The sequence below is a fragment of the Argiope bruennichi genome, chromosome 2, assembly GCF_947563725.1.
Source record: "Argiope bruennichi chromosome 2, qqArgBrue1.1, whole genome shotgun sequence".
Lineage (NCBI taxonomy): Eukaryota > Metazoa > Arthropoda > Arachnida > Araneae > Araneidae > Argiope > Argiope bruennichi.
Genome location: NC_079152.1, coordinates 122,186,097 through 122,213,046, shown reverse-complemented (window position 1 = coordinate 122,213,046; position 26,950 = coordinate 122,186,097). Strand labels below are relative to the sequence as shown.

The 26,950-nt window shown below is 30.2% G+C and overlaps 1 protein-coding gene across 1 annotated transcript; it reads left to right on the top strand.

The window, feature by feature from the left end:
* The first annotated feature begins 857 nt into the window (after positions 1–857).
* On the top strand, positions 858–25,433 carry LOC129958703 (WD repeat-containing protein 43-like). The gene is made up of 17 exons (XM_056071355.1): positions 858–1,123; positions 3,953–4,081; positions 5,380–5,501; positions 6,602–6,719; positions 6,818–6,933; positions 9,683–9,776; positions 11,877–11,941; positions 12,081–12,252; positions 12,358–12,444; positions 13,024–13,143; positions 14,692–14,832; positions 16,481–16,599; positions 16,741–16,804; positions 23,567–23,680; positions 24,256–24,319; positions 24,767–24,828; positions 25,297–25,433. The coding sequence occupies exons 1-17, from the start codon at positions 938–940 to the stop codon at positions 25,360–25,362; spliced, it is 1,839 nt and encodes a 612-aa protein (XP_055927330.1). The 5' UTR covers positions 858–937; the 3' UTR covers positions 25,363–25,433.
* Positions 25,434–26,950: the final 1,517 nt, after the last annotated feature.

Sequence of the window (26,950 nt, the reverse complement as noted above, 5' to 3'; positions counted from 1 at the left end):
AAATTCAGGTAGAGTCTCAACAATCTGCCTTATTTCTTTGGAAGGTTGGTGTTCTCCTGTGGCTATTATTTCCCCCACTCCTAACCAAAAAAAAAAAAAAAAAAAAAAAAAAAGCTGTTTAAAATATGTGTAGTTTACATGACGAATAAAAGAAAAAGTAAGGTGCAGTATTGTGAAAGTTGGAAGACGAATGAATCGGACGTTTTCGCTATTAATAATACGAATCATAGGGCTGGTGTGTATTAGAAAAACTCATATACATTGAACATAGCATATGTAAGATAATTTGATGCTTGAAAAGAGTTTCTCATCCGAATCACAGAAATTATTTGTTATGATGTTATACATAAGAGATTTAATTGAAATTATTCGCCAATGGCGGCTAGATGATAATAATTATGAGTCGTGAGTATGAATAAACAATCGTGATATGCTCAATATATAGCGCCTTTTGGGAATAAAATCAAATAGACGTTTTTTGACGCTATGCTCAAACAAAAACAGGTTATAGTTATTTAAGAATATATCCGAAATTTTTCTTAAATATATATAATAATTATTATTATTACAGAATTAAAAAATATTGATTCATTGTGCTGTTACACTGGTTCTATGTATGATATCTTTAAATCTTTCTTTTAATGTAAGCCCAAGAAGTTTTTCTTAAAAATATAAATTATTCTTAGAATCATACTTTTATTCTTTTTGCCTCAAATATTAAGTGTTTTAATTACTGTAATTTCTTACTGTAAGGGACTGCATATAAATTTTATTATTTCTTCATTTCATCGTAATCAACTTATATATTATTTCTATTCAGAAGCAACTACACAACTGGCAACAGATTTAATAACAACATCAACAAATGTGTCGGCAGTTGGCACATGGGAAGCAAATGAACTTAGTATTGCATGTATAGAAAATTTTAGTTGCTAAAATGAGTTTATATCGGAACATTATAGCATTCTCTCATCAAGGAGAATATCTCGCATATTCAAGTCCTGATGGATGTTTAAAAATATGGGAGACATCTACAGGGACTTTAAAACAAGAGTTCATTCCAAGTTCGCATTTGACGGCAACATGTACTACACTTACATGGGGACCTTCTCGCACTATTTCGGTAAATTTCTCTGTTTGTATATAAAAATGATACAAATTTTGTTATTTTAATAGTGTTTTTCTTTAAATTTGTTGATATAAAAGAATGTACAGTTTTGTATATCGGAACACGTGGTTGTGCTTTTAAAATCCCACAATTATCTTTTAATTTTTATTTTAATGCTTTATTTTAGCCCATTTGTACCGTAACACGAATGAAAAGCTTGAAAATTTTAAAACTTTACATTTGTTATTGATATCCACAATCTTATCATTCAATAGAATGAAGGTACTGAAATTTAAAATTTGCCTTGTGCCATAGTATTATTTTTTGGTAAAAATTTACTGTACGGTCACTCTTGGCGACTTTTTCAAAATCTCGCCAAAATGGATATTTTTTGTATAAACGAGATTTAAAGAAAACAGCGTAGTGAAAATGTTGCCTGCGGAAAAAAATGAAATGGCGGCCAAATCGCTGAAATCGTTAATAATGAACAATAAACATACCTCTCCTATTTGCCGATATCGCTCTCCCCCCTCACTACCTTCCACCTCACTCTGTCTCTACTTTGATGACAATGCTCCGTCTTCCGGCTCTTTGAGGAGGGTAAATACGAATGATAGAGTCAATAAATGCCATGAATTTCTTGCACATGTGCTTGTTCTTTTTACGCCACACATACTCGGCTAAATAATAATCGAGTTGTGTTTTGGCTTTGCTTGCTGGTATAGCACGTTTTACTGCCCCCCACGTTCCTTCTATGGTATTAGTGTGGGCACCTTTATCCGGGTCTTTGAAATTAACACTATGGTTAACCTTCAGATGCACGAAGCCTTCATTAGAAAGGCAATCGTAGCTCTTCCAGCAGTCTGAAATTATTATCGAACCCGGAAGAATGTACTCATTTATAACACTTAACAAAGAATCAGTCGTCCTATCATCTACAACTTTCATAAAACATTTGCCCGTCTCGCGCTCAACTCCCCCAAGCACCCATTTACCTTCCACACGTTTTCCCCAATTAAATTTACGTTTTCCAAATTTACTTTCATTTATCTCAACAGTCACGCCGCTTCCACCCACTTTCATACTACTTTCAATCATCTCTACCACACAAACCTCACAGCAATAAGAACAATAATCACACAGTCTTAGAAGAACATTTACTTTCTTTCATATTAAAATCAACCTTACTTTGAGTCACCCACAAATATACCTGAACTAAAATCTCATTCAATGCCATTCTACTCAATTAAAAAAAAAGAACCCTTTCTCACACTCCTTTTGACGTCATGCATTTGTCCTTTCACCTTAGATTTACACCTCCACTCAAAACTATCACTTATATCATGCCTTTCAACCAATTTCATGTCCTTGCTACACTTACAACACTCATATTTATTCGCAATCAAACCCGCTTTCATACAAAATTCAAACGTTTCTTTACCTTTATCTAGTCCATACAAATACCTTAAATTAACATTCTCATCATACCACATAACATCATTCTCACCAAACATTTTCGTACCTACCTCAGACATTCCCCATGCAGCAGCCATCACAAAAAGAACGCGGGAGCTGAAGATTAAAAAAGCACATGTGCAACGTGGTCGAATGAAAATTAAATAATGGCGGCTATATTCAGTTGACCAATAGGGTTAATGCAATTACCCTATTATAATTAGTTGTCGGGTCGGATGGGGATTGCCATATAGAAAGATTTATCGCCAATCTAAAAAAATCGCGCCAAGGGTGACCGTACAGTAATTCTGATCCGACTGAATTAATATTTAATGAAATGCAATTAATATTAACTGGAGAAAAGGCTAATAAAGTATAAAAGAAGTAAGCTAAGCAAATATAAAGACATGTGCATGTATGTCTAAAGTGAAAAGACAAATGATCAATAGCTTTTTTATCACTTCAAATTGATGCCAAAAAAGAAATAACTGCCAGACTTTCTTCTGATTCCTTTTATTTGAAATGGGTCTTCCCTACCGAAACCTGTCTCTATACCGATAGTTATAAACAAAGACATTTGGTTCGAAGTGTTCTCACCATGGGCACACAATAGGTGGGTCTGAAAGAAAAAATGCTATGTTTTCAAAATTTATTTTGGCTTACTGTGCAAAATTTTTTAACTCTGTTTCACTTTCAAAAACAGTCACATTCATTAGCATAATATTTTATCATTTTTGAATAACATTAAAAAATTATTCAATTTATTATGGCTATTCCAAAATGATTTTCTGATTATGATTTTGGATATTTATATACTTTCTACGCTGTTTACTTAGATTGCTATGTTGTTCTGTAATTAGAGAATTTTAAAATGATGGTCATTTTTGATTGTGCAATTTTTTTATAAATTAATATATTAGCAATAAGAAATATACTAATACCATTAGAAAGAACAGTGGGAAGTTTTACTATACAATTTATTCTAGTAAATAAAATTATGATAATATAATTTAATTTGCAAATAAAGTTTATAATTTTGAAATTCTGAATATGTTTGGAACTATCTAGGACAAAAATAATTTTGCGTGAAGTTTGATGCATCTCCAACAATATTTTACAATTTGACGTTTGAAAACATATATAATAGACATATATCTAAAATATTCTTTTGGTGGATTTAGAAAGTCCATTATCTGGAAATAATCATGATGCTGTTCAGAAAATTAGGTGACAAAATATATTTTAAACATGATTATAATTAAAATCTTGTTCCATCTAAACAGGATGGCAAATAATTATATAAATTCATACTATGTTTTCTATTAAATTTTTTGTACTGTTTTTATTTATATCCATTTGATTTATTTAATTGTCTGACTTTTCTTTCAGAATTTACCAAAGAAGTCTAAAAATGAATCACTAGCAGTTATTGGAGACCTTCAATTGATTGCCATGGGCACTTTGACTGGAGACATCCTTTTGTATAGTTTCACAAATGCTGAGCTTTATTCTTTACTTGTATGTTTTATACTTATAATCTGTTTAATATGTTGAGAACCAATTTTTTGAAATTCATATTTGAATATTTCGTGTTATATTTTTCTTATACTTGTTATTTGAATTGCTTAAATGCTGCTTTTAATTTCTCTCTTTATTTAGTAAAGAAAAAAAAACCTGTAGTTAATTAATAAGTATAATAAGTAGTAGTTATATTAATTTTTTTAATTTGTAGGATTTTATGGAATCTGCTTTTTAAAATCAGTTTATATGTTATGTATATTCTGCCATAGGTATTTTTCAGTTGTGAAGTCTATATATTATAACCCCACATACTTCAGAATAGATGAGTCTGGAAAGAAATGTTGTACACAGTGAGACCTGTTAAGTGCCATATGGGCTGGAGTATTTTCTCCTACTAAGCTTTATATGCATTATATTTCCTATAAATGTATAATAACGTTTTAAAAACGCTTATATAAAAATAAATCATTTTTAAATGTATAATAGATATCTTATTTTCAATTATAATCATTAATTAAAATACTTCTTATATATTATTAAAATTTAAAAATTTAGTACATATTACTATAATTGCAAGTACACAAATTAACACTAAATTATTGGTATAAATCCTTATTGGAATATATTCCATAGCATTCCTTCCCAAATGAGAGGAACAATTATGAATAGTCACTTCACACATATTTATACTTGGGAAATCCAGTGATTCATAACTGCTATTTGATGTTGGAGGGAGAAATTCTAATACATGACACCTGTCTTTTAAAAGAAACATGAACTTATAATCCACCTAATAAAAACATTTCATTCCAAATCCTGAGCATCCATTTGTTAATTGTCCTGTTGATTAAGTTCCACTATAATGCAACGATGTTGTGTTTGACCTTATAGGAAATCTAGTGCACACACATATATTGTCGTTCATCCTGAAGAGATTAATTTCCTTCATAAACATTAATTTGCATAAAGTGTTTCTAAGTAAGTAAATTTACATTTAATCAATAGTTATAAATTGTTGTACCTTTCAATTTAGGTGCAGAAAAAGTTTTATGGCATTGACCGAATGTAAACCTTTTCTTGTTGTTTCCTCTTTTTTCTTCATTTTTTTAAAAATTTACCCAAGTTATCTTAATTACCCATTGTTATCTTAATTCTACTTTTATCATTTGTTAAATAGGAATGGCGCTTTGGAAATTCCATTTTCATTCTTTTTTCTGAGTATGCAATGTAATATAAAATATTTTATTAACTTCAGTAGACTTAACAACTTAATTTTTAATTTAATACTTTTATAGGCAAATGGCCATACTGGGGCTGTGAATGATATTTATTGGCATTATGTCACAAATTCTTTATTCACCTGTTCCAGTGATCAGCATATTATTCAGTGGGATATCAGTTCTGGGAAAATAAAATCGTAAGTATATGAAAATTTAAATCTTTATTTGAAAGAATTTCAATGTGTTTGTTAATCAAAATATTAAAATGTGGCTTAGTGCCATTTGAAACTCTCGTTTGATGCCTGTAAAGAATGTTTAATCAGTCCTAATTTCAGATGTTGAAGAATTTATCTACACCTTGCCTCTAGTGAAAAATTGTTAATTTTGATTTATGATATGGAATTTTTTTGTGTGTGCGTGAACTGAGCTATTTCCCAGAATCTATAATTCTAGGATTATCATGTTCCTTATTCAGTATTCCCTACCAAAATTTATAGTTTTCAATTTAAAACTATCTAATTTAGCTATATTTTTAGTATTTAGTAGTTAAATAAGTTAAGAGAAAATGCTTTGTGTATGATAATCTTTCATTCTTCTTGTTTATCGGCTTTTTTAAAAAACTATTAATTAATCAAATCTTATAAAAAGTCAGGAACTATAGTTAAGTGATCTTATGTTTTCTTATATTAATTTTTATTCTGAAAGATACATTATTATTTTGAGAAGTTATTGTATTTCCTCAAATATTACAATCTAATTCACCTATTCTTCTACTTTATTAAAATCATTTATTTTAAATATTAATATTAATATTTAAATAAATAATTTTCAACACCATCATCATTTATCATAGTAGACATTATAATTTATTTTGAGAAGTTATTGTATTTCCTCAAATATTACAATCTAGTTCACATATTCTTCTACTTTATTAAAATAATTTATTTTAAATATTAATATTTAAATAAATAATTTTCAACACATAATTCAACACCATCATCATTTATCACAGTAGATATATAAATGCATTTATCTATTTTATGTTATTAACTTAACTATACATTTGGAGTGTGGTTTATATTATAAGTATCTGAAAAATTCATAATAGGTCTTGTCTTTCAATTAGACTTTATTTTAAGATACATATTTATGCTTTCTAATTTTTATTATTAAAAGTATCAATATACTGTAATTATTTTTTATAGTTCCAGACACTTTTTTTTTTTTTTAAATTTCTATTGCCTTCTCAAAATACAATATTTCTTTATGCTAAATATTTTCTTTATCTTTTTTATAGTAAATGGAAAGCAGATAAATTTGCTGTATATTCCATATGTGTTATCGATGAAAACCGTTTACTTTCTGCTAGTAATTCTATACAACTTTGGGATATAAAACAAAAGAGTGTCATTAAGGTAAATAATTCAATCCATTGTTACCTATATTGTTGAAAATAAATGTTTCATATGTTTATTTTAGTATAATTCAGTTGTGATTTATAATTCTTTTGTAGAGTTTTGGAGGTCATTCAACCGAAATACACCGTCTTCTCTTAATACCTACACGAGACAAATCACTAGGCGAACACTTTTTATCTGCTGCTATTGGGGATAGGGTGATAAATGCATGGTAAATAGAAGATTTTGCTCATTTTCTTCTTCATCAAAATTTTGTTTATATATAATTAATAGATATTATTGTGCTGGTTTTAATAAACATTTTAGTGTTATTTCTGCTCTTTAAAAGGTAGAAAAATAATTTAATAAATGAAAATATCAATTACCATTTTTAATTTTTTTGATTCTGTGAATTTCTATGTAGATTTTATTTGTTTTCATATGAACATCTTATATCCAAAAAATAACATTAAATTCATAAAAAGTTTTTTTTTTTTCCCCTACTACTCTGAAAGTCAGTTTTTGTGATGATATTGATAAGCCAACATTTAAATTAGATTGTTTGATTGGGTATATATGCCACCCCCCTTGCTGATACTTGACACTGTCTTAACAAATTAAGTAATTAAAAACTTTAATTTTAGATTTCATTTGTTAATGTAAATGAGAAAATATCAGAAATATATCAGCTTCAGAAATCGATTAAAAAGTGGTCTGCATAAAATTGCAACTATTCATGTGTAACTTGATTAGTTATATTTTGAGTAAATTGTTTATTTCTCATGCTGGAACTAAATTTCTTTATTTTATTTATTTACCATATTGAATGCAAGTTTTACAGAGTTACCTGTGGTTCTGCACTGAGTTCTTTATTATGCTGTACATATAATGTTGAAATATTATATACAACAGATAAATGAATTGTATTTAATCTTATTTTTATTAATTTGTTTGATGGAGATCAATGGCATTGAGCATAACAAAATGTGATAATTCATTTGAGATTTGCATTCTTCACATTAAAGCTGGTTGAGAAAACCGCAACAAAATTAAAAGCAATATTGTGAAAGGTTAAAATTTTGTGATGAATTTGCTAAATATGCTGTGAAAAATTTCAAAACAACTAAAGAAGACAACTGCAAAAAACTGTATAAAGAAATTGTGGCATCTTTTAGTGACTGTATTGGTTCAATCTTTTGTTTTGTGGAGTGCTTCAATGCTAACAATGCAATATGCATGAACAATAGATTTTTAATTTTATGTATAAATGAAACTACTTTTATGAATTTTATACTGCAATAATTTCTTTACATCATTGTAATAATGGAAAATTTATAAGTATTGATATTTATTCAAATTCTTGAAATTCTTAACATTTTTGCACGCAGATCATTGGTGGCATTCATAACATTGAACATATTGATGCATGTTGTTTTTATATTAAGCAGTATCATCCTGTGAAATTGAGAAAAAAAAATTAATGCTTTCTAGACAAGTCATTTATTCAAAACTTGGCTCATTTGTCATTTTATTCAAAACCTGGCTTTTGTAAAAGCTGTTTTTTTTTTTTTTTTTTTTTTATTAAAATATTTCTGGAATACTGTTTAACTTTTTTCATGTTAAATATACCATGTAAACCCTCTTCCCATGACATCATATGACTGTTCATATCAGTGTAACTGTTCTTGGGAATAATACATTATTGCAGGGTAATAGTCATGGAGAATAGGGTATTTCATATTGCTAAACCTAACTTTTGAAAAAATTCATTTAAAATAATTTTTTTTTCTGCTATTATAATTAGCAAAAATTTTGATCATAAATGTAGAAAACCAAGACATTCTGATTTTTTTTTAATTGACATTTAAAACTAAAATATTTGGGTTATTTTGATTAAACATTGTGCATAACTTTTATCTATATATACTTTAAACAAAATAAATATGAAATATATTATGTAAATATTATAGAGAACTTAGTCAGAGAGAGAGGAAATGTGTGATAGTCTTTAAAGCATGGATAAAGTCCCATGTAAGCTTTCAATGCAATTGCTCACAAAATTTCAGTATCCAAACTACTATTGTTGCTTAAATCTAGAAAGTTTTGATTATCAGAATAATTACTCGTTTATCATTCAAGTGCATTCTTCATCTATTTATTCATTATAATTTTAACTTAATTCTTAACCTGTCAAAAAAAGAAAAATTGTTATCAAAAGAAGCAAATTGGAATTCTCTAGACAATAGTTCTGCTCTCCTCTCCTCAAAAGGGGGGGGGGCAGCAAGAATTGTCCAATATTTATATCATGTGAATCCACAGCTTTGCACCTTTTGAGTTGTATGTGCTCTATATTTTCTACTTGTGTATGTAAACAAATCACCAAAATTGAAAAGGTTAATAATCTAAAGATTCGGTTAAATTAACTTGAGTTGACACATGAATCTTCATAAAAAAAATTCTAATTTAACATGTACAATTGAGAAAGCAAATATAATATACTCATCTAGTAGATTAACAAAAGCAGCAATGAATCAATGCATCAATTGGCTGATGCATATATGATATACATGTCTCCAAAGGGTTTTCAATTCAGTATTATCTTGTAGTAAAAATGTTGAAAGTCTTGTTCAAATAGAGATTAATGACATTTTTAAAATAAGAGACTGTAAAATATAGTTAATGTTTACCATTGAGGGATAGCCAACAAGAAAATGCCTATAAATGTGGTTGTCTTTTTTGAAATCTCTAATATTGATATGTTCAGAAACTAAAAGAATTTTGATTAATTGTTTTGAAAATAACTATAAGCCAAAAAGAGAAAATATTATCTGCTATTTATGTATTAGTGTAATGTTATATTTACTGAGCACTTCAGTTTTATTAAAAGGATTGTCTTAAACTTTTTAATTTGAGAAGTAAATATTTGTTTTATTTCTTTAAATTGTATTGAAATATTTTATTGAATGATTACCTAATTTTAGGCAATTGAATGAAAACAATACCAAAGGAATTATCTCATCTTTTGTTTCGACTAGTGAACCAGGAAATATTGATATACTTCTGAGAAAGAAAGGGGTAAAGTTATTTAAAATCCATTTGATTATTTGTTACAAAAATTGTTTTAAAAGTATAAATTATTGAAATGTCTTTTGCATTTTGATTGTATTACCTTACATGGAATTAAATATCATATTAACCACCTTTGGCAACCAACTGGGTTATAAGTATTATTTTGTTACTTTTTTTTTTCTTCTTCTTCTTAATTTAGTTGCAACAATTCCTTCAACAAAGTGTTTTGATAAGGTTTTTGCAAAGTTGATAAGCTTTTAATATTTTCAAAGCTATTCAACTTGTTCATTGTGCTATGCACTTCCCTAATTTTCTGTCATCTCACTTAATATTTGAACTGTAATCTAAAAGAAAAATTGTTATACTTCAACTGATCCTGTAAATTCCTGGCTGAATTAAAACATGTTCATATATATATATATATATATATATATATATATATATATATATATATATTCAATTTAATTAATTTTCCAGATTTTATCTTAATTTAGCCCATAGTAACATTATTCTAAAATATTCTCTTATTTCGTGATCCAATTCCACTGTCTACTTAATTAATTCAAGAGAAGCTTTGTTGAATCAGCTAAAATCTAACTTTCCCACACTACGCGTGAAGAGATAACATACCGCTGATCAAGCAAATTCTTTTTTAAAATCTCCCTGTGTTTCCCCTACCTTGTCCACCCCTACCTTGTACCGTGTAATGAAAATCCCTATCGAAATCTCATAATACATTGGCACTGTAAAGAAATATTTTCCCTATCAAAATCATAGGTTATTTAAGACCTCAAAATGAAATAAAACGACGTCACGAAATTAAAAGTATCTTCATTGTCTTCAAACTGCATCATGCTTCACAACAAATAATATTACATATATATAGCAAATAGAGTCATTTAGTTTTGTAAATGACTCTACAACTGAATTCATTTGATTATTAACTGAATATCTTAGAGGATTTTTGTTTGCTTATCCTATATATTGCAAAAAGAGTTAAAAGAGTTATAGTATATTTTATACATCCAGTGTATATTATGGAGAGAAAATAGCAATATATATAACCAATCTAAAGTAAGAAATATTTTGTTATTGTATTTTTACTTATTAGTAGTTTTTTTTTTCCTAATTTGTTGTTTTGCATTGTCCTTTCTATTAAAATAGTATATCTCTTAGGCCTAATTTCAGGGGATTTTCGGATCAGGAGGAATCATTATTAGACTTTCTTGTCTGCATCCCCTCACAGAAAATTTTTTTTTTTTTTTTTTTTTTTTGAATCTCTGCCTGAGGGTGACCTTTGAAAAAGTCTTCAAGCCAGATTCTTTTTTTGTTTGTTTGTTTGTTTGTTTGTGTGTGTGTGTGTGTGTGTGTGTGTGTGTGTGTGTCTATATATATATATATAAAGGATGAGTTGCAAGAAATGTTCATCTCTGATTGCTTCTTCTTAATGCTATCTTAACCATAAATATAAAAAAAAAATGAAAAATCAAAGTTTGTTTTTTTATTATTATTATTATGACTTAATATATAAAGAAACTATGTTCTTAAATACTCCATTGTACAGTTTAAAAAATTGTGAAAACTTTGTAACAATTCAGAATTTATCCTAATCTTGCATCAAGAGACCAATTCCTTATCTTTTATGTCTAGATTTGGAGATATTAAATATTTTAGAAAATAATATGCTTAGTTACAGAAAATGAAACAATGTACAAAATTCAATAACATTACAAAATTATAGCTATTAATTTTTTTATTTATTTATTTACTCTTCTTATACTGCATCAAAATTTGTTAAGCATTTTGTTTTGAAAGTATACAATATTTTAAAAAAATATGTGATTTTGATACTTTTTGAGTAATATTAGATATAATTACTACCCACTTCTGAAAAGATAAATAAATTATTGACTCTAAATTTTATTGTTTTTATAAAGCATTTTTGACTTTGTTAAATAGTAATATGAATAAGTACAAAATATTTTTACTATTTGATGATTTTTAAACTACCATTAAAATCTGGAAAAAAGAAAGTTTAATTGTATTTCTAATAAAACTAATACTTTTTTTTTTATTTGTGTATTCATAACTTTTCTTTTTGTTCAGCCTTTGAGGATGTCTGTTGTCACAAAAGATGGCCATTTTCATTTGTTTGAACACACACTGAATGGGTAAGGTTAGACATAACATTTTAAATATATTGTATCTTGAAATTCTTTTCCTGCCTTTCTATCTCTTGTACATTGATAAATGATGCTGTCCATTCTCTATTTTATTTTAATATTTTACAATTTTTTCCCTTCATTAAAGGTCAATGAAAAAGCCCTTGTCTCCTAAATTTACAATACAGATAGCTTCAAAAGCTAACAACTCATCTTCAAAGCCATATCTTATCCCAATATTAGCGGCTAATATTTCTGAAGGGTTAGATTCTTGTCTTATTACTTATGGAAGTTTCATAAAGCCAGTGTTTGAAAGAATAGTAAGTTTTGAACTTTACTAGTGATATATTTTATTTTTTCATAAGTGACACAAGAATATATTTTAGGAAAGTGGATATAATTTGATATCTTTGTTAATATTTCAGAATATCTTGGATGTATCTAAAGACCTCATTTTAATTCGAAATCTATCATTTTCATCGACCATTTCAATAGAAGATTCAATTTCAAGGGTAATTATATTTTTAATTTTAAGGTATATAAGTTTGGAATATTGTAGCTGTTTTTTTTTTTGTTTTTTTTTAGTTAAGTGTACTATTGTTTATTTTTAATTAATATTTTATACATGCATATTTTTACTTGTACTTAACTATTTCTTTAAAGATACTTTCACATTTTGAAACTTTTCAAGCATCATTTGCAGATTTCAGATTTATTGTGATATCAACAAAAGAATTCTAAATTCATTGCAGCAATTTAACAGTTACTGTATTTACTCAAGAATGTTTTAATATCTTGTTATCAAATTGTTGTTAAAGGATTCCCTGCTTTAAAATTTTTAGATCAAAGTACTTAAAAATCTTGCACTAAAAGCACTTTGTGGATGATATGCTTTTTAAATTTCAAGTGTACATTAACATTGTATCCAATTCATTATTTACATACTTAGCTGCTATTCATTGTCCTTGTGTATTCATTTTTGACATATTTACTACATTTAAAATAAAAAAATTTGGACCACTTGCAAAAAATTAACTTTTTCTATTGAATTATATTAATTAATTCATTAATTATTTATTTATTTGCTTTAGATAAAACACGCAGAAAAACCTAATAATGTCAAAATGCTTGCTCCTGGCCATATGACTGATGTGACTTTTACAGAAAGTGCATCAAAGAAAAGAAAACAGAAAAATGTTGATATCAGAGAAGTAATATATTTTTCTCTTTGTTCATTTGTTAACTTATATATGAAAACATAATTTGTGTATTATTTTTAAATTCCTAGTCTTAATGCCTTCCCTCCTTTTTTTGACATATTTTAAGGACTTTTATTTATAACTTAACATTTATAATGCTATTTATTTTTACTTTATGCCTGTCTGTCTGAATAATATCTAATAACCATGCAAAGATTTTGGATGTATTTTCTAAAAATGTCATTTTGCAATATGGTGTTCTTATTTAGATTATTAAAATGAAAATCAATACATTTTCTTGAAATTTATTATACATATTTTCAAACTTCTTTATATATTTGTGTGGATTTTTTACATTTGGTTGACTCATCATTTAAAGTTTTCCAGACTTTCCCATTGACCCAGAATAAACAAAATCAGCAATATTAAGGCAAGGACAAAGTTAACGGTTGTCACTTCTATGAAAAATGAAATGACATATTCTTCAAGTGATTCAACATCTAACTAGGGATATAAGAAACATTTCTGATGCTTAGACAGCAAAAGATGAGCAGAAAGCGATAACATTCCTAAGAGGAAGATTTCCACAGAATTCACTATGTGATGGAATATTGTTTGTCATTGCAAAAAAAGAAATAACTTTCTTTAGAGAAAAAAAATGATTTTGAATGCTCCCTCATAAAATAGGAGATAAACCAAATAAATATTAAAATTTGATTATTGAATTTATTGGCAACATCTGTGAAAGTGAGAGGGTGTCTATCATAGGATAGTTCTAATTACAAACTTATGTATCTAAAATAAATATTGACATTTGTACATCTTAAATGCTCTATAATTTGCCTCTCTCTCAAAAACTCATCTGATTGATAGGATATCTAGATTTCTTGCCAAAATTTAAGATTTATGATTACAAACAGAGCAGTATTCTTTCACCAATAAGTATTCCTACTCAGTGTGATATTGAAAGTATACTTTGATATAATACAGTCTGATGTGGAAGAAGTTAATCAATTTTTTTTTTTATATTTTGTTATTTGACTTTTTATACTTTTTTATTATTTCATTTTATATTGATTAATATGTGTTTATAAAAAATAAACCGATTGCCAAAAAAAATATATAGCTTTCACTCATTGTGTAATTCATCAGGCAATAATAGTTGCAAAATCGAATTTCCTTTATAATTACATACTGTGTTTCATAATGCAATTAAAATTATTAAATTCTACAAAAGACACTTTCTCACTAGTCATTATTTTCATATCTGTGCAGACATGAACTCTTAATTGCAAAATTTTATCACTTGATGCTGTTAAAAGATTATCAAGAAAACAATTTATTACAATTTAATGGTCTTTTTGACACTGTAAGAATCACAATTCCTTAATGATTTTTATAATGAAGTATGGGTGATGAGAATGCGAAGTATTAAATTCAAGTATGGAATATTAGATAATTTAGATGATGCTTCAGAATAGCTGAAAAATAGTAAAAATAGTAACAAAAATTTTGCATGAAATAATCAAGTGTTACCCAGTTATTTCTCTTTTATATTAGCTACCTATGGAAGAACGCTTGAAGGCTCTAGATCTCAGTACAACTCCTAAAAATCTAGCTGAAGAACCAGCCATCAAATCTGACAGTATGGTGCATCTTCTTTTACAAGGGCTTCAAAGTAAAGATAATAATATGTTAAATGTAAGTTTTTGTTATTGATTTGGAATATTCTTTCAGTTTATTTAGTAGTACATAATTTAAAACTTTTCATAATATTCAATTTGCCCTGCTTTTACTTAAAATTCTAACTTAATTTTGTAAAATGAATAAATATGTAAATTTTAGAAAGTATTTTTAAATTTGTTTCAGCCTGTGCTTAGTTTTGGATATTTTCATGTTTTTTTATAAACTTTTTTTTCTGTTAAAAAGCAAATAGATACGATTTTAAAAAAATGATTAAATTGTTCAAGCTAAAGATTATTAATGCTTTTATAACAACAAAGAAAAAATATATTTTCAAATGGAACTGTGCCATTGTCTATCTAATGATTAAAAGAAATAATGAAATAAAAAGTTTTTTATTAAGTTAATAATTCTATTAATAATTAATAAACATTCTGTTATTAAGCAAGTTCTATTCAAATTCATTTAACAAAAAGGAATTCCTAGCAGCTGTGAAATTTTGACATTTTAAGTAAAGTACCATAAATAAATTATGAAATTTCAAAAATATAACTTGAAATTTTTTTAAGTATTGAGTTTCAAAAATCTCATTTTTATGTCTAAAAGCTGAAGGAAACTATAAGATTTAGTCTAAATCAGTGATATAGTTTATCGTGTTTTTGCTGATAAGGTTTAAATAATAAAACTACAAATTTTTAAAATGAATTTATTTTCCTAGATATATTATGATAAAATGATGATCCTTATGATAAAAGTTTTGTGTTTCTGACAACACTCACACATTCACAAGACAGAACTAGAAATATATTTTTATCATCTGAGTTAAAATTACTTTTCTTTCAAAATATTTACAGAACAATATCCTAGCGGGTGTGACAACTAAAAAATATCACATTTCCTTTTGTTTTTGTTTTTTTAGTTGAAAGGTATATTCATAATTTGTATTTCTGGATTGGAAAAATATTTCATTTCAAATATTTTATTGCTAAAACCATACTGTCCATGAATGTGCAAAGTAAAAGTAATTAGAATCAATCAAAGAAGAAAATTAAATTTACATACTTTAATATCATCCTACTAATCTTGACAGTAAATAAAATTTTGTTATCCTCCTTTTAATAAATAGAAACTTATAGATACTGAAAAGTCATTTCAAACAAATTTTGAAACCTTTAATTTGCAATTTTACAAAGCTTGCTGTGATTTCTTCAAGAAATATTAATTTGACTATTTTGCAGTGATTGCTTTCAATATCCGATAAAAAAAATGTTAAGTAGAATGAATGATGTTTTGCTATTTTAAAGTTTTTTAAAATCGTGTTTAATGATATGAATTTTTGAATATAGCATTGGAAAATAAAGTTATTTTTACAATTATTCTCAAACCTATAAAACACAAGTTGCAATTTTAACACAATTTTCAAAATAATAATAAATAAAGGACGAAATCCAAGTGTATAACTTTTTTATTCTTTTGGTAGATGATTTGATATTTTTAGGTAAATCATGTTGCAAAAGTGCTAGAGATATGTAAAAAGGATTTTATATTGATAAATGATATATTGGTTATTGTTGATAAGTTATAATGGTCATATAAGAATGCATTTATATTTGTTGCATGTAATTAATTTGTAATAATTTGTTAAACATATGAACATATTTTTTAGACTGTCTTGCAATGTGGAGATACAGTTGTAATTCAGAATACTGTTAAACGACTTCCTATACAATCTATCTTACTAGTATTGAAAGAACTATATGAAAGACTAAACAAGCAGGAGCCTAGGTATGACTATAGATCATTATTTTAATTAACATAGAGTTTTGTCACAAATATTGATTATATTGTATTGTTTTATATTCATTATATACTTGTTTCAAAATGCGAGATTTCAATTTTTTTTTTTTTTTTTTTTTTTTTTTTTAGAAATCATCCATGTTTAAGGTGGTTAACTGGTTTACTCACAATTCATTTGCCTTACTTGATGTCTGTAAGTCATGGAATTTTATTTTGTGCAATATGGCTTTAAATAAATTATTTCCATTTAACTTCATATTGTGAAATTGTTATACTATATGTTTTTGTAGATTAAAGGGATTTTGGACTAAAGCAGAATCTGGGATTTAAATATCTTTATTATATGCCTTTATTTTTTCTTCCCATTTATATAATTAAAAAATTATTTGAGATACTGATTGATTTTTTTTTTTCTGAATGTTTGCATCCCATGAAAACCTGTTTTATTTATAAAAAAGAAGGAAGTAAGGTATGCCTGATAAACCAAAAAATATATTTTTAAATTTAAAAATTATAGGCCTATATATATATAATATACAATACGCAGTTTAATTAATTATTAATTTATCTATTGACATGCAATAGTAAGCAACTTCTTCTCTTCAGTCCAAATAAAGTATAAAGTACTGATTCCTGTTGCATGGTAGATTTAGTGAATAATGTACTAGTGTCTGCATTTTGCTATAAATTTATTAGTAGCACAAAATTGTTTTAAACTTTAATTATGAAATTGTATGGAACTTGTCAAATGAACTTTTTTGAAATAAACTATTGTTACGAATTTCCTGCGATGTGCTTAGAGTAAATTCAATAAGCAGAATCCTTTTTAAAAAAATAAATAAAGCTATTTATTTAACGAAGACTACAAGAATAACACTGCGCATTCAATAGCTCAGTCACCAGCCTACAGCTTGCTTGCTGTCCAAGGCTCCAATACAACTCCTAATCTTTCGTGCTTGTTTTTATATGCTCTCTGCCGGAAGTGACGTCACTAACAGGAATTATGTCATATTAGAAAAATCCAGAACCTTGGAGAGAATTCAAGAAATCAGGATCCCTCTAGAAAATTCTCTCTGTCGCCAAGGTTTCCAACTTCCGTCGCCAAACTTGGCGAAATGTCGCCAAATTTGGCGAAAAAAATTAGTTGCCTAAAACATCGCCAATGAGCCAATATCTCGCCAATTTGGCGACTTGCTATTGAAATACAATGGGATACATATAACATTCATTATCATAAGACAAATTACACCAATTTACAGAATTCGTAACATTGCCCCCCTCTCAAGGACTGCACGTCCCGGGCAGTACAATCCTTGAATAGGTAAAAATTATTTACAAGTATATACAATGGTCGACAGTACACAGTTACATACAAGCATATAAGTGGCTCTTTCGATCAGCTAGTTTCGTCCCTAGAGTTACAAAAATAAGGGGCCAGCCGATCACAATGCACTACCCTAGGCCTTGAGTTCTTAGATTTTTGGATACGAATCACAACGTCATTTAGTCTTTTTAGGACTGTATATGGACCGTCCCAATTTGTCTGTAACTTTGGAGAAAGTCCTTTTCGTCGAATCGGGTTCCAAAACCAAACCTTGTCACCTTCGTGAAATTCATGTCCTGTAGCTCTCGTGTCGTACCTGGTCTTCATCTTTTCCGTTGCGATGTCGATCCGATTACGGGCGAACTCGTGCACACTTTCTAAACGTTCCTGTAGTTCATGGACATATTCTTCAGGAGAAGAAGGCACATCAGGAGGGCGCCCAAACAGGAGATCACAGGGCAGACGGAGTTCACGACCGAAGAGCATCTGGGAGGGAGTGAATCCAGTGGTTTCATGGACGGCACTTCGATAGGCAAGCAGGAACATAGGAAGCTTCCGATCCCAGTCTTGTTGATTCATGGAAACGTGGATAGAGAGATGGTTTAAGATCGTTCTATTAAATCTCTCAACCATGCCGTCTGACTGGGGATGTAAGGGGGTAGTTTGTGTCTTATCAATCTTAAGAAGGACACAAAGTGCCTTGAATACAGCAGAAGTGAAATTTCTGCCTTGATCAGAGTGCATCTGAAGGGGCGTCCCATAGCGAGAAATCCAGTTCTGCAGTAATACTTCGGCAACTGTTGTAGCTTCTTGATCAGCGATCGGGTAAGCCTCGGGCCACTTGGTAAAATAATCCTTGACAACTAAGATGTATTTGTAGCCATCATTTGAACGTGGGAGAGGCCCTAAGATGTCCAACGCGATTCTTTCAAATGGTGCCCCTACATTATAGCGCCGTAATTTTCCACGGCATCGTGTTTTGGGTCCTTTTCGGGCCCCACATGCATCGCAGGACTTGCACCATCTTTCTACGTCATCTCTTACTTTGCTCCAGAAAAACCGCTCCCGAACCTTTTGGATGGTCTTCAATATTCCAAAATGACCTCCGGTTGGACTACTGTGTAATTGTTCCAACACTTCCGGTATTCTTGATCGTGGGAGTACTAATTGCCATTTTGATGTTTTGCCATCCTCAGACTCCCATTTTCTGTATAATACACCATTACGAATATGGAGTGAATCCCAGAGAGCCCAATAGCGTTTGCTATCCGGACGATAGCTGGAGATATCTTGCCAACTGGGTCTAGTGCTAGATGATTCAAGAAGTTCCAAGATAGGTTTTATGTCGGGATCCGTAAGTTGAGCTTCTCTGACTTCTTTATCTCTCCAACGGTCTATTTGTGTCGATACCGAATCCTTTATTTGACGAATGACAGGTGTTATCATGTCATATTTCTTCTCGACTGTAGTGCAGTAAGAACAAGCATTCGAGCATGGTCGTCTTGATAAGGCGTCAGCATTACCATGAAGGGACCCCTTGCGATGTTTGATCTCGAAATCGTACTCTTCAAGTTTCTGAATCCATCTAGCTATCTGGCCTTCGGTGTTCTTAAAATTTAAAAGCCATTTCAGGGACGCATGATCCGTTCGGAGCAGAAACTTCCGACCGTAAAGATAACTATGAAAGTTCTCAACAGCTTTTACAATGGCCAGTAATTCTTTTCTGGTGACGCAGTAATTTCTTTCAGGCTTTGAAAGACACTTGCTCCAGTATGCGATGACATGTTCTTGGCCGTTAATTTCTTGGGATAAAACTGCTCCGACACTTTTATGGCTTGCGTCCGTGTCAAGAATGAATTGCTTTTCGGGATCCGGATAAACTAGAATGGGAGACGATGTTAGAGCCGCCTTCAAGCTATTAAATGCTTCCTCGCATTCGTCTGTCCACAAGAACTTCTGTTTGTTTTCAGTCAGCCTGTGGAGAGGTCTCGCGATTGAAGAAAATCCTTTAACAAATCTTCTGTAATATGTGCACAGACCGAGGAAACTTCTAAGCTCATGCACATTAGGGCGCCTCCAGTCTTTTACAGCTGACACTTTCTGTGGATCAGTTCTAACACCATCAGCAGAAATTATGTGACCCAGATAATTCACCTCGTGACGGAATAAGTTGCATTTGGAGGGGTTTAGCTTCAATTTGGCCTCTTTCAATTTTTCAAATACTCTCCTTAGGTTGCTGAGGTGTTCCTCGAACCTTTTCCCTACAATGATGATGTCGTCTAAATAAACAAGGCAAGCTTCAGGAGTGAGTCCGTTCAACACTGTCTCCATGAGGCGTTCGAAGGTAGCTGGTGCATTACAGAGACCAAACGGCATGACCTTAAATTGCCAAAGTCCTTGTCCTCCTGTCGTGAATGCTGTCTTTTCACGGTCTTCAGGATGTATCTCTATTTGCCAATAACCGCTTTTCAAATCCAAGGTAGAGAACCACTTGTTTCCGCTAAGAATGTCTAACGTGTCATCGATTCGTGGAAGTGGATAACTGTCCTTTTTTGTGACATCATTGAGCCGTCGATAGTCTACACAAAATCTCGTAGATCCATCTTTCTTTCGGGCTAACACGATGGGAGAAGCCCAGGGACTCGACGAAGGCTCGATGACATCTCGTTCCTGCATGTCCCTTAGTAGATCTTTAACTTCTGTTGTCTTAGCAATTGGTAGTCTTCGGGGATTCTGTTTAATAGGAGAGTGATTCCCAGTTTCAATTCGATGTTGAGCCAATTTCGTTCTCCCGAGGTCACCAGATGTACAGGAAAACAGTTCCTCGTATTCGTCAATAAGCATCCATGCTACACTTTTCTGTTCCTCATTCAATTCAGTGGGCTTCAACAGATTCAGTTCGAGTTCTTTAGAAGGCTTTTTCGACATGATTTCGGGATGTTTCTGTATACAGGTGACTGGAGCACATGTTGCTAATACGTCGCCTTTCCTGATTGTTTTAGGATTACCAGTTAGATTAACAACTCTGACTGGTACAGTTTCCTTCGAAAGATCTACCAGTGCGGAAGCAACCAATACACCTTTTGGAAAATTTTCAGAGTCCGGAAATTCAGTTAGACCATGTCGAAAGTTTTGACTTTTCTCAGCGGCCCCTCTTACAAGCATCTCAATTCGAGCTGGAATAGTAATATCACTTTTACAAGTTATTCGATGACACGGTTCTCTTTCAACAGCTCCTAACTGGAATAACGCTACATCTTCCGAATTTGAGCGTAGCACATTATTCTCAAAGTCAATTACAAAATTATGTTTTGTTAAGAAGTCCAAACCGAGTATAAAAATGGCGGTGATTTCGGCTACAAACACGGTATGGCCATATAACACATTTCCAAACTTAATTGTTATATGCATCTTGCCAATAATGGGGATTTTATCCCCTTTCACGGTCTGAAGGGTAACGCAGGGCGGTGTCCGAAGAATTTTTACGCCAAGTTGTTGTGCTAAATCTTGGCGCAAAATGGTGACATTGGCCCCTGTGTCAACGACCATTCGACACGGAAATCCATTTACATTCGCTTCAATAAACAGTCCATTCTCGCTGCTTGATGAAATTTGTAACACTTCAAAATGGGGCTTTTCATTCTCTGGCAACCTCCGCCCCGCGAGACCGCCACTACCTAGTTTTCCTGAGTATTATTCCTCGACAGGCTCCTAGGCCGTTGATCTTGGCGAGCCTGGCATTGCCTTTGGAGATGGCCTTCTGCTCCACATTTCCAGCAACGGGCGTTGTTTCTTTTAAATTTGCCTGTCTCCTCTCCAGACCTCTGCTTCATCCCCCGGAACTCCTCTAACAGTTGTGTCATAACTTTAAGTAAAGGGTCCTCATCTCGTTTCACCTCCGCACCTCTGATAAAGTGACGATCCCTTCTCGATGCTTGTTGTGCCGCTTCAAACTTGATCGCGTAGACTAAAGCGGACTTCAGATCCTTAGTTTCCGCCATTCGTAGTGCCTTTTGTATTTCTACGTCTCTGACGCCATCGACGAAATACTGCACAGCTAAAGTCTCTCTTACTTCAGTAGGACAATCGGAGAAGGCGAGGTGGGACAGCTTTTCAATGTCCGTTGCGAGCTCTTGAAGGGTTTCGTTGGGTTTTTGTTGGCGAGTCTTTAACTGAAGTCGGCTATAATCCTTCAGGCATTTCTCGCCAAAACGCAACTCTAGGGCACTTGAAAGAGCATCAAAATTTAACTGTTCATTATCGGGAATGGTCCTCAGTATATCTGCAGCTTCGGCTTGGAGAGAAGAAGCCAATTGGCGAGCTTTGGTAATTGGATCCCAGCCATTAGCTTCTGCGACAATGGCGAACTGCGTCTTATACACCTGCCAAGATGTTTGTCCGTCATACGGCAGTAATTTCATACAGGGTCTGTTGACAACAGGCATATATCGAGCATTTTGAGATTGATTTGCAGCAGCCAATCCAAATTCTTGAGGAGTTTCATAGGACTCTCTTGATTCTTCAGTAACTTGAACTTCCATTTCTTGCTTCAATTTCTCAAATTTCTTTTCCATTTCTTCTAATCTTCCTTCAAATTCCTCTACTTTAGCATTGGCTACCTTCACGGCGTTATTAATTTCCTTCATCTCAGATTTCATTTCTGCTTGTCCTGCTTCCATTTCGACTTGTCCTGCTTTCATTTCTGTTTTCATTTCAACTTGTCCAGCTTTCATTTCTGTCATGAATGACAAAAGTTGCGTTAATTTGTCTTCCAATGCGGATTCTTCCTTCTGCTTTTCTTCCGCAGCTTTCTTACTCTGCTCATTCGTTTCACCAACGTTGTCGGATATACCACCAGAACTTTGCTCTCTTTCAAGAGCTTCTCGAAGACGTTCGATCAAGTCATCTTTCAGTCCTGATGTGGGCAAATTCCTCGCCGACAGTTCGTCTTTCAATGCGGCCACAGTGAGTTTCGACAGAGATTCTCGATGAAGATCAGCCATTTTCCTTTATCTTCACTATTCGATCCCACTTCTGACGCCAATTTGTTACGAATTTCCTGCGATGTGCTTAGAGTAAATTCAATAAGCAGAATCCTTTTAAAAAAATAAATAAAGCTATTTATTTAACGAAGACTACAAGAATAACACTGCGCATTCAATAGCTCAGTCACCAGCCTACAGCTTGCTTGCTGTCCAAGGCTCCAATACAACTCCTAATCTTTCGTGCTTGTTTTTATATGCTCTCTGCCGGAAGTGACGTCACTAACAGGAAGTTATGTCATATTAGAAAAATCCAGAACCTTGGAGAGAATTCAAGAAATCAGGATCCCTCTAGAAAATTCTCTCTGTCGCCAAGGTTTCCAACTTCCGTCGCCAAACTTGGCGAAATGTCGCCAAATTTGGCGAAAAAAATTAGTTGCCTAAAACATCGCCAATGAGCCAATATCTCGCCAATTTGGCGACTTGCTATTGAAATACAATGGGATACATATAACATTCATTATCATAAGACAAATTACACCAATTTACAGAATTCGTAACACTATGTATACTTTAAAAATTAGAAATTTTGTATAGCTGTCAAATGATTTAAGTTTCTCAATATAAATTGTTTTGTTATATTTTTCAGTGCAAAGACATAGATGAATATTTAGGTCCAGTTAGCCAACTCATTGAAGCTAGAATTGAAAATTTCTCAAAAATGAGACTGTTGCAAGGAGGTTTAAATGTTTTACTTTCACAGGTGAATAATATTTAATTTCATATTTTTCTTTTACCATTTAAGTACTTTTTTGATGTGTTAATGTTAATCTAATTGGAGAACCTTTAAGATGATTTTATTTGAATTTATGTAAAATGACTAAATTATTTTTATATTATTTATCTAAAATGATCAAAAGAAATGTGTGAATGAATAAAAAAAATCATTGTTTTTGTATTTATTTTCATGCTAAAATAATAATTTTAATTATTTTATGGCAAATTAAATAGTTTTTGCACATTGTGAATTTTTTTAAAGATACAAGTTAATATTGAAAAACAGTTATTTTATATCATATTTAAATTTTCTATTTAATTCACAGAATAAAATAAATATGAACATGTTTTTAAATGAAAACATTGATTTACATGAAAAAATGGGTACAGACTTACCATTCAGTGTTATAATTTATCTTGATGAATTATAGTATTTTAAATATATAAAAGTGTATTTTTCAAGCATCAATCTAATAAGTATTTACATAATTCGAATGTTACTCTTTGAAGATTTATTAATTATATTTGAATCTTAATTTTCACACTGTATACTTCTTGCAGGTTGATTCAAACACATCAGACTCAGTAGATCCATCATCACAGCCTTTAGTAGAATATGAATCAGGTAAAGATCTACATGCTGCGTATAACAAATTTCTTTATAACAAACTAAGAAAAAGTCTTGAATATGATTTGCATTGCATCATTACTGTATAAGTGTTTTTCTTTTCCTGCAACTCCTTTATAGGTGCAAAAAAAATTTCAAAGTTAATTTTTTTAATTTAAAAAAAAATTGGTTTTAAACATTTACAACCTGCAATTCAATCCAGAATTGTAATATGAACCAGTGTTACTGTTCGTTGCTCCTTCTTGAAGTTGTAATTCATTGTTTCAGAAATCTTGTCTTAAGATATTTATGCATTTCCTCTTAAAATTCTGAAAAATACTTATCATAACCAGAAAATATTATATGTTATATAATCGTGATCAGTATTGGAATGTGCTTTAAAGTGAAATGCAGTGAATGTTCTTAAACTTATTTTCATAATTCACCACATTTATTATATTTCAGAATCATCTGATGAAAGTGAAAATGATGATATAGATATTTCTGGAAATAATTCAGATGAAGAAGTAAGTTATTGCCGTATTTTATTCTTGCAAGAACAGCTTGTAATATTCTCACACCTAATCTGTTTATAGACCTTAAACTAATTGCTTTGTATCATCAGAGAAATTCAAATGAATAGATGGTGCATTGCATTGTTAATGTCATCTTGTGAAATATATTTTGATAAAGTAACTTTAATTACAATTAATTTGCAATTCTTAAAATTTTAATTGCCATGAAACAAAATAAATACTTGTATGTTCCTTGATCAGATCAGTATTTTCAACTTTAACACTTTATTCAAAATAGTATGTATGAATAAATTTTGTTTTTATCCTAATATGAGGGAATATTAATCATGTTTATAAAATACTGGTAATGTTCAACTGAATATATGTCTTAATTATTTTCAATTAGAATCTTGTATGGAACATTTAATAAATTTTTAAGACCTTGATTATAGAATATATGTTATACATATTATATTTCAGGTTGTACAAAGTTCACTAGAAGAAGAAAGCCAATCCAGTGATTCAGAAAGTGACATGGAAACTTAGGACTTTTAAATTTAATGTTATATTACTTGTAAATGATTTTTATAAAATTAAAGACTTGTTTTTATTTTTTATCATTTTTTATATTATTTATTAAATATAAGTTTACAAAATTTATTCAATGAACTTTAAATCAAGTGTAGGTCACTCTGTAGTCATATCTGATTGTAGCATTTTAAAAATTGGCATATCTCAAATCTAAGATGGTATAAAGAAAATATTAGACTTTAAACATAGTAATATCATCAATAGCCTTTATAGAGCCATAAGGAATGCTTTTAAAACTGTGTTATTTCCATTTTTATTCTAAACATATCGGTATGTGTTTGCTTCCTCCCAAATATCTTTGAATTGTTGAAAGAGAAGGCATAAATCTCAGTAAAAAAATTAGTTATTTTAAACTATTTTTATTGTTCTCTGCTCATGTTCAGAAGGAAGACCATTTTTGTGAACATATACTTTTGTATTTAGAGACCAGATCATAAGTTAATAGCCAGTGTCATTAAAAATTCTCCATGTGTGTGAACCATTAAATCTATTAGTGTCAAATGTCTTCTAATGTGAATGTTTAGAGAAAAGAATACCAATTCAAATATTATTCTATTATCTGGTAATGATTTGACATAATAACATCTGTTCAAACTATCACTTGTGTAATTTTTAAATGAGTTTAACAAACGAAGTTTTTATATTTAAATCTATTTTTTGTTGTGAGTGTGTGTGTCAACCTCTAATATTGTTATAAAAATTAAAACAAATTATAAAAACTGTGCCATTTTTATGAGGAAAATTCGGAATTTTAAAATTTAATGCCTTTTTATTTTAGCAATCATATTAAATATTTCAACAGGAATTCACAAAATAAAGGTAATGCATTCATTATAAGTTAATACTCTAAAGGATGCAGTCATAATATGGGGGGGAAAAAATTCGAACATTTCCTCCTCAAGGGGCGGGAGGAATTCTTGCAGCAAAATTTATAACCACTAATGAGGTGATCCGTTGAAAGGTTTTGTATTTTTATTGAAAATTAAGGTAATTGACTGTTAATCATTTTCTATTTTTTGAAGAATGACTTTTGTATGACTATATCCATAAAACTGGTTGTAAATAAGGAACATTGTATACTAACTTGAGTGTTATTTTGTTAATTCTCTCTGGAAAATTTAAAATGTGTATAGCAGTATAAAATAAATCAACTAACAGCATAAAATTCTAATACTAGCTTAGTGGAATTTTAAAAGGAGATTTCTTTGTACTAAGCATTAATTTTTGAGGAATTTTATAGCCTGCTGTTAAATTGATATCTGAAAAAAAATCTATGAAATATATTAATATTTTAGGTTTACAGTACAAATATATGAATATCTGTACTGTAAACCTAAAATATTTAAGAAGCATTAAAAAATCTTGTATTGTAAGATTATTGAAAATTACCAATTATCTTTCGGGTTTCGAATCTGGAACCCTCTGACCCAGAATCAAGACTCTACTACCAATCACTGTGGGTCTTTGGACCTTTTTGAACTAATCATGATTTCTTTGTTGCATCCTTTTTTTACAGAAAAAAATGAATATACCAAGCAAAGCA

Bases quoted from the DNA above. Each gene is read 5' to 3' on its own strand.
- LOC129958703 (XM_056071355.1), top strand. From the start codon at position 938: ATGAGTTTATATCGGAACATTATAGCATTCTCTCATCAAGGAGAATAT. The intron at 13,144-14,691 runs GTAATATATTTT...CTTTTATATTAG, and splicing joins AAAATGTTGATATCAGAGAA to CTACCTATGGAAGAACGCTT. The intron at 16,600-16,740 runs GTATGACTATAG...TTTTTTTTTTAG, and splicing joins CTAAACAAGCAGGAGCCTAG to AAATCATCCATGTTTAAGGT.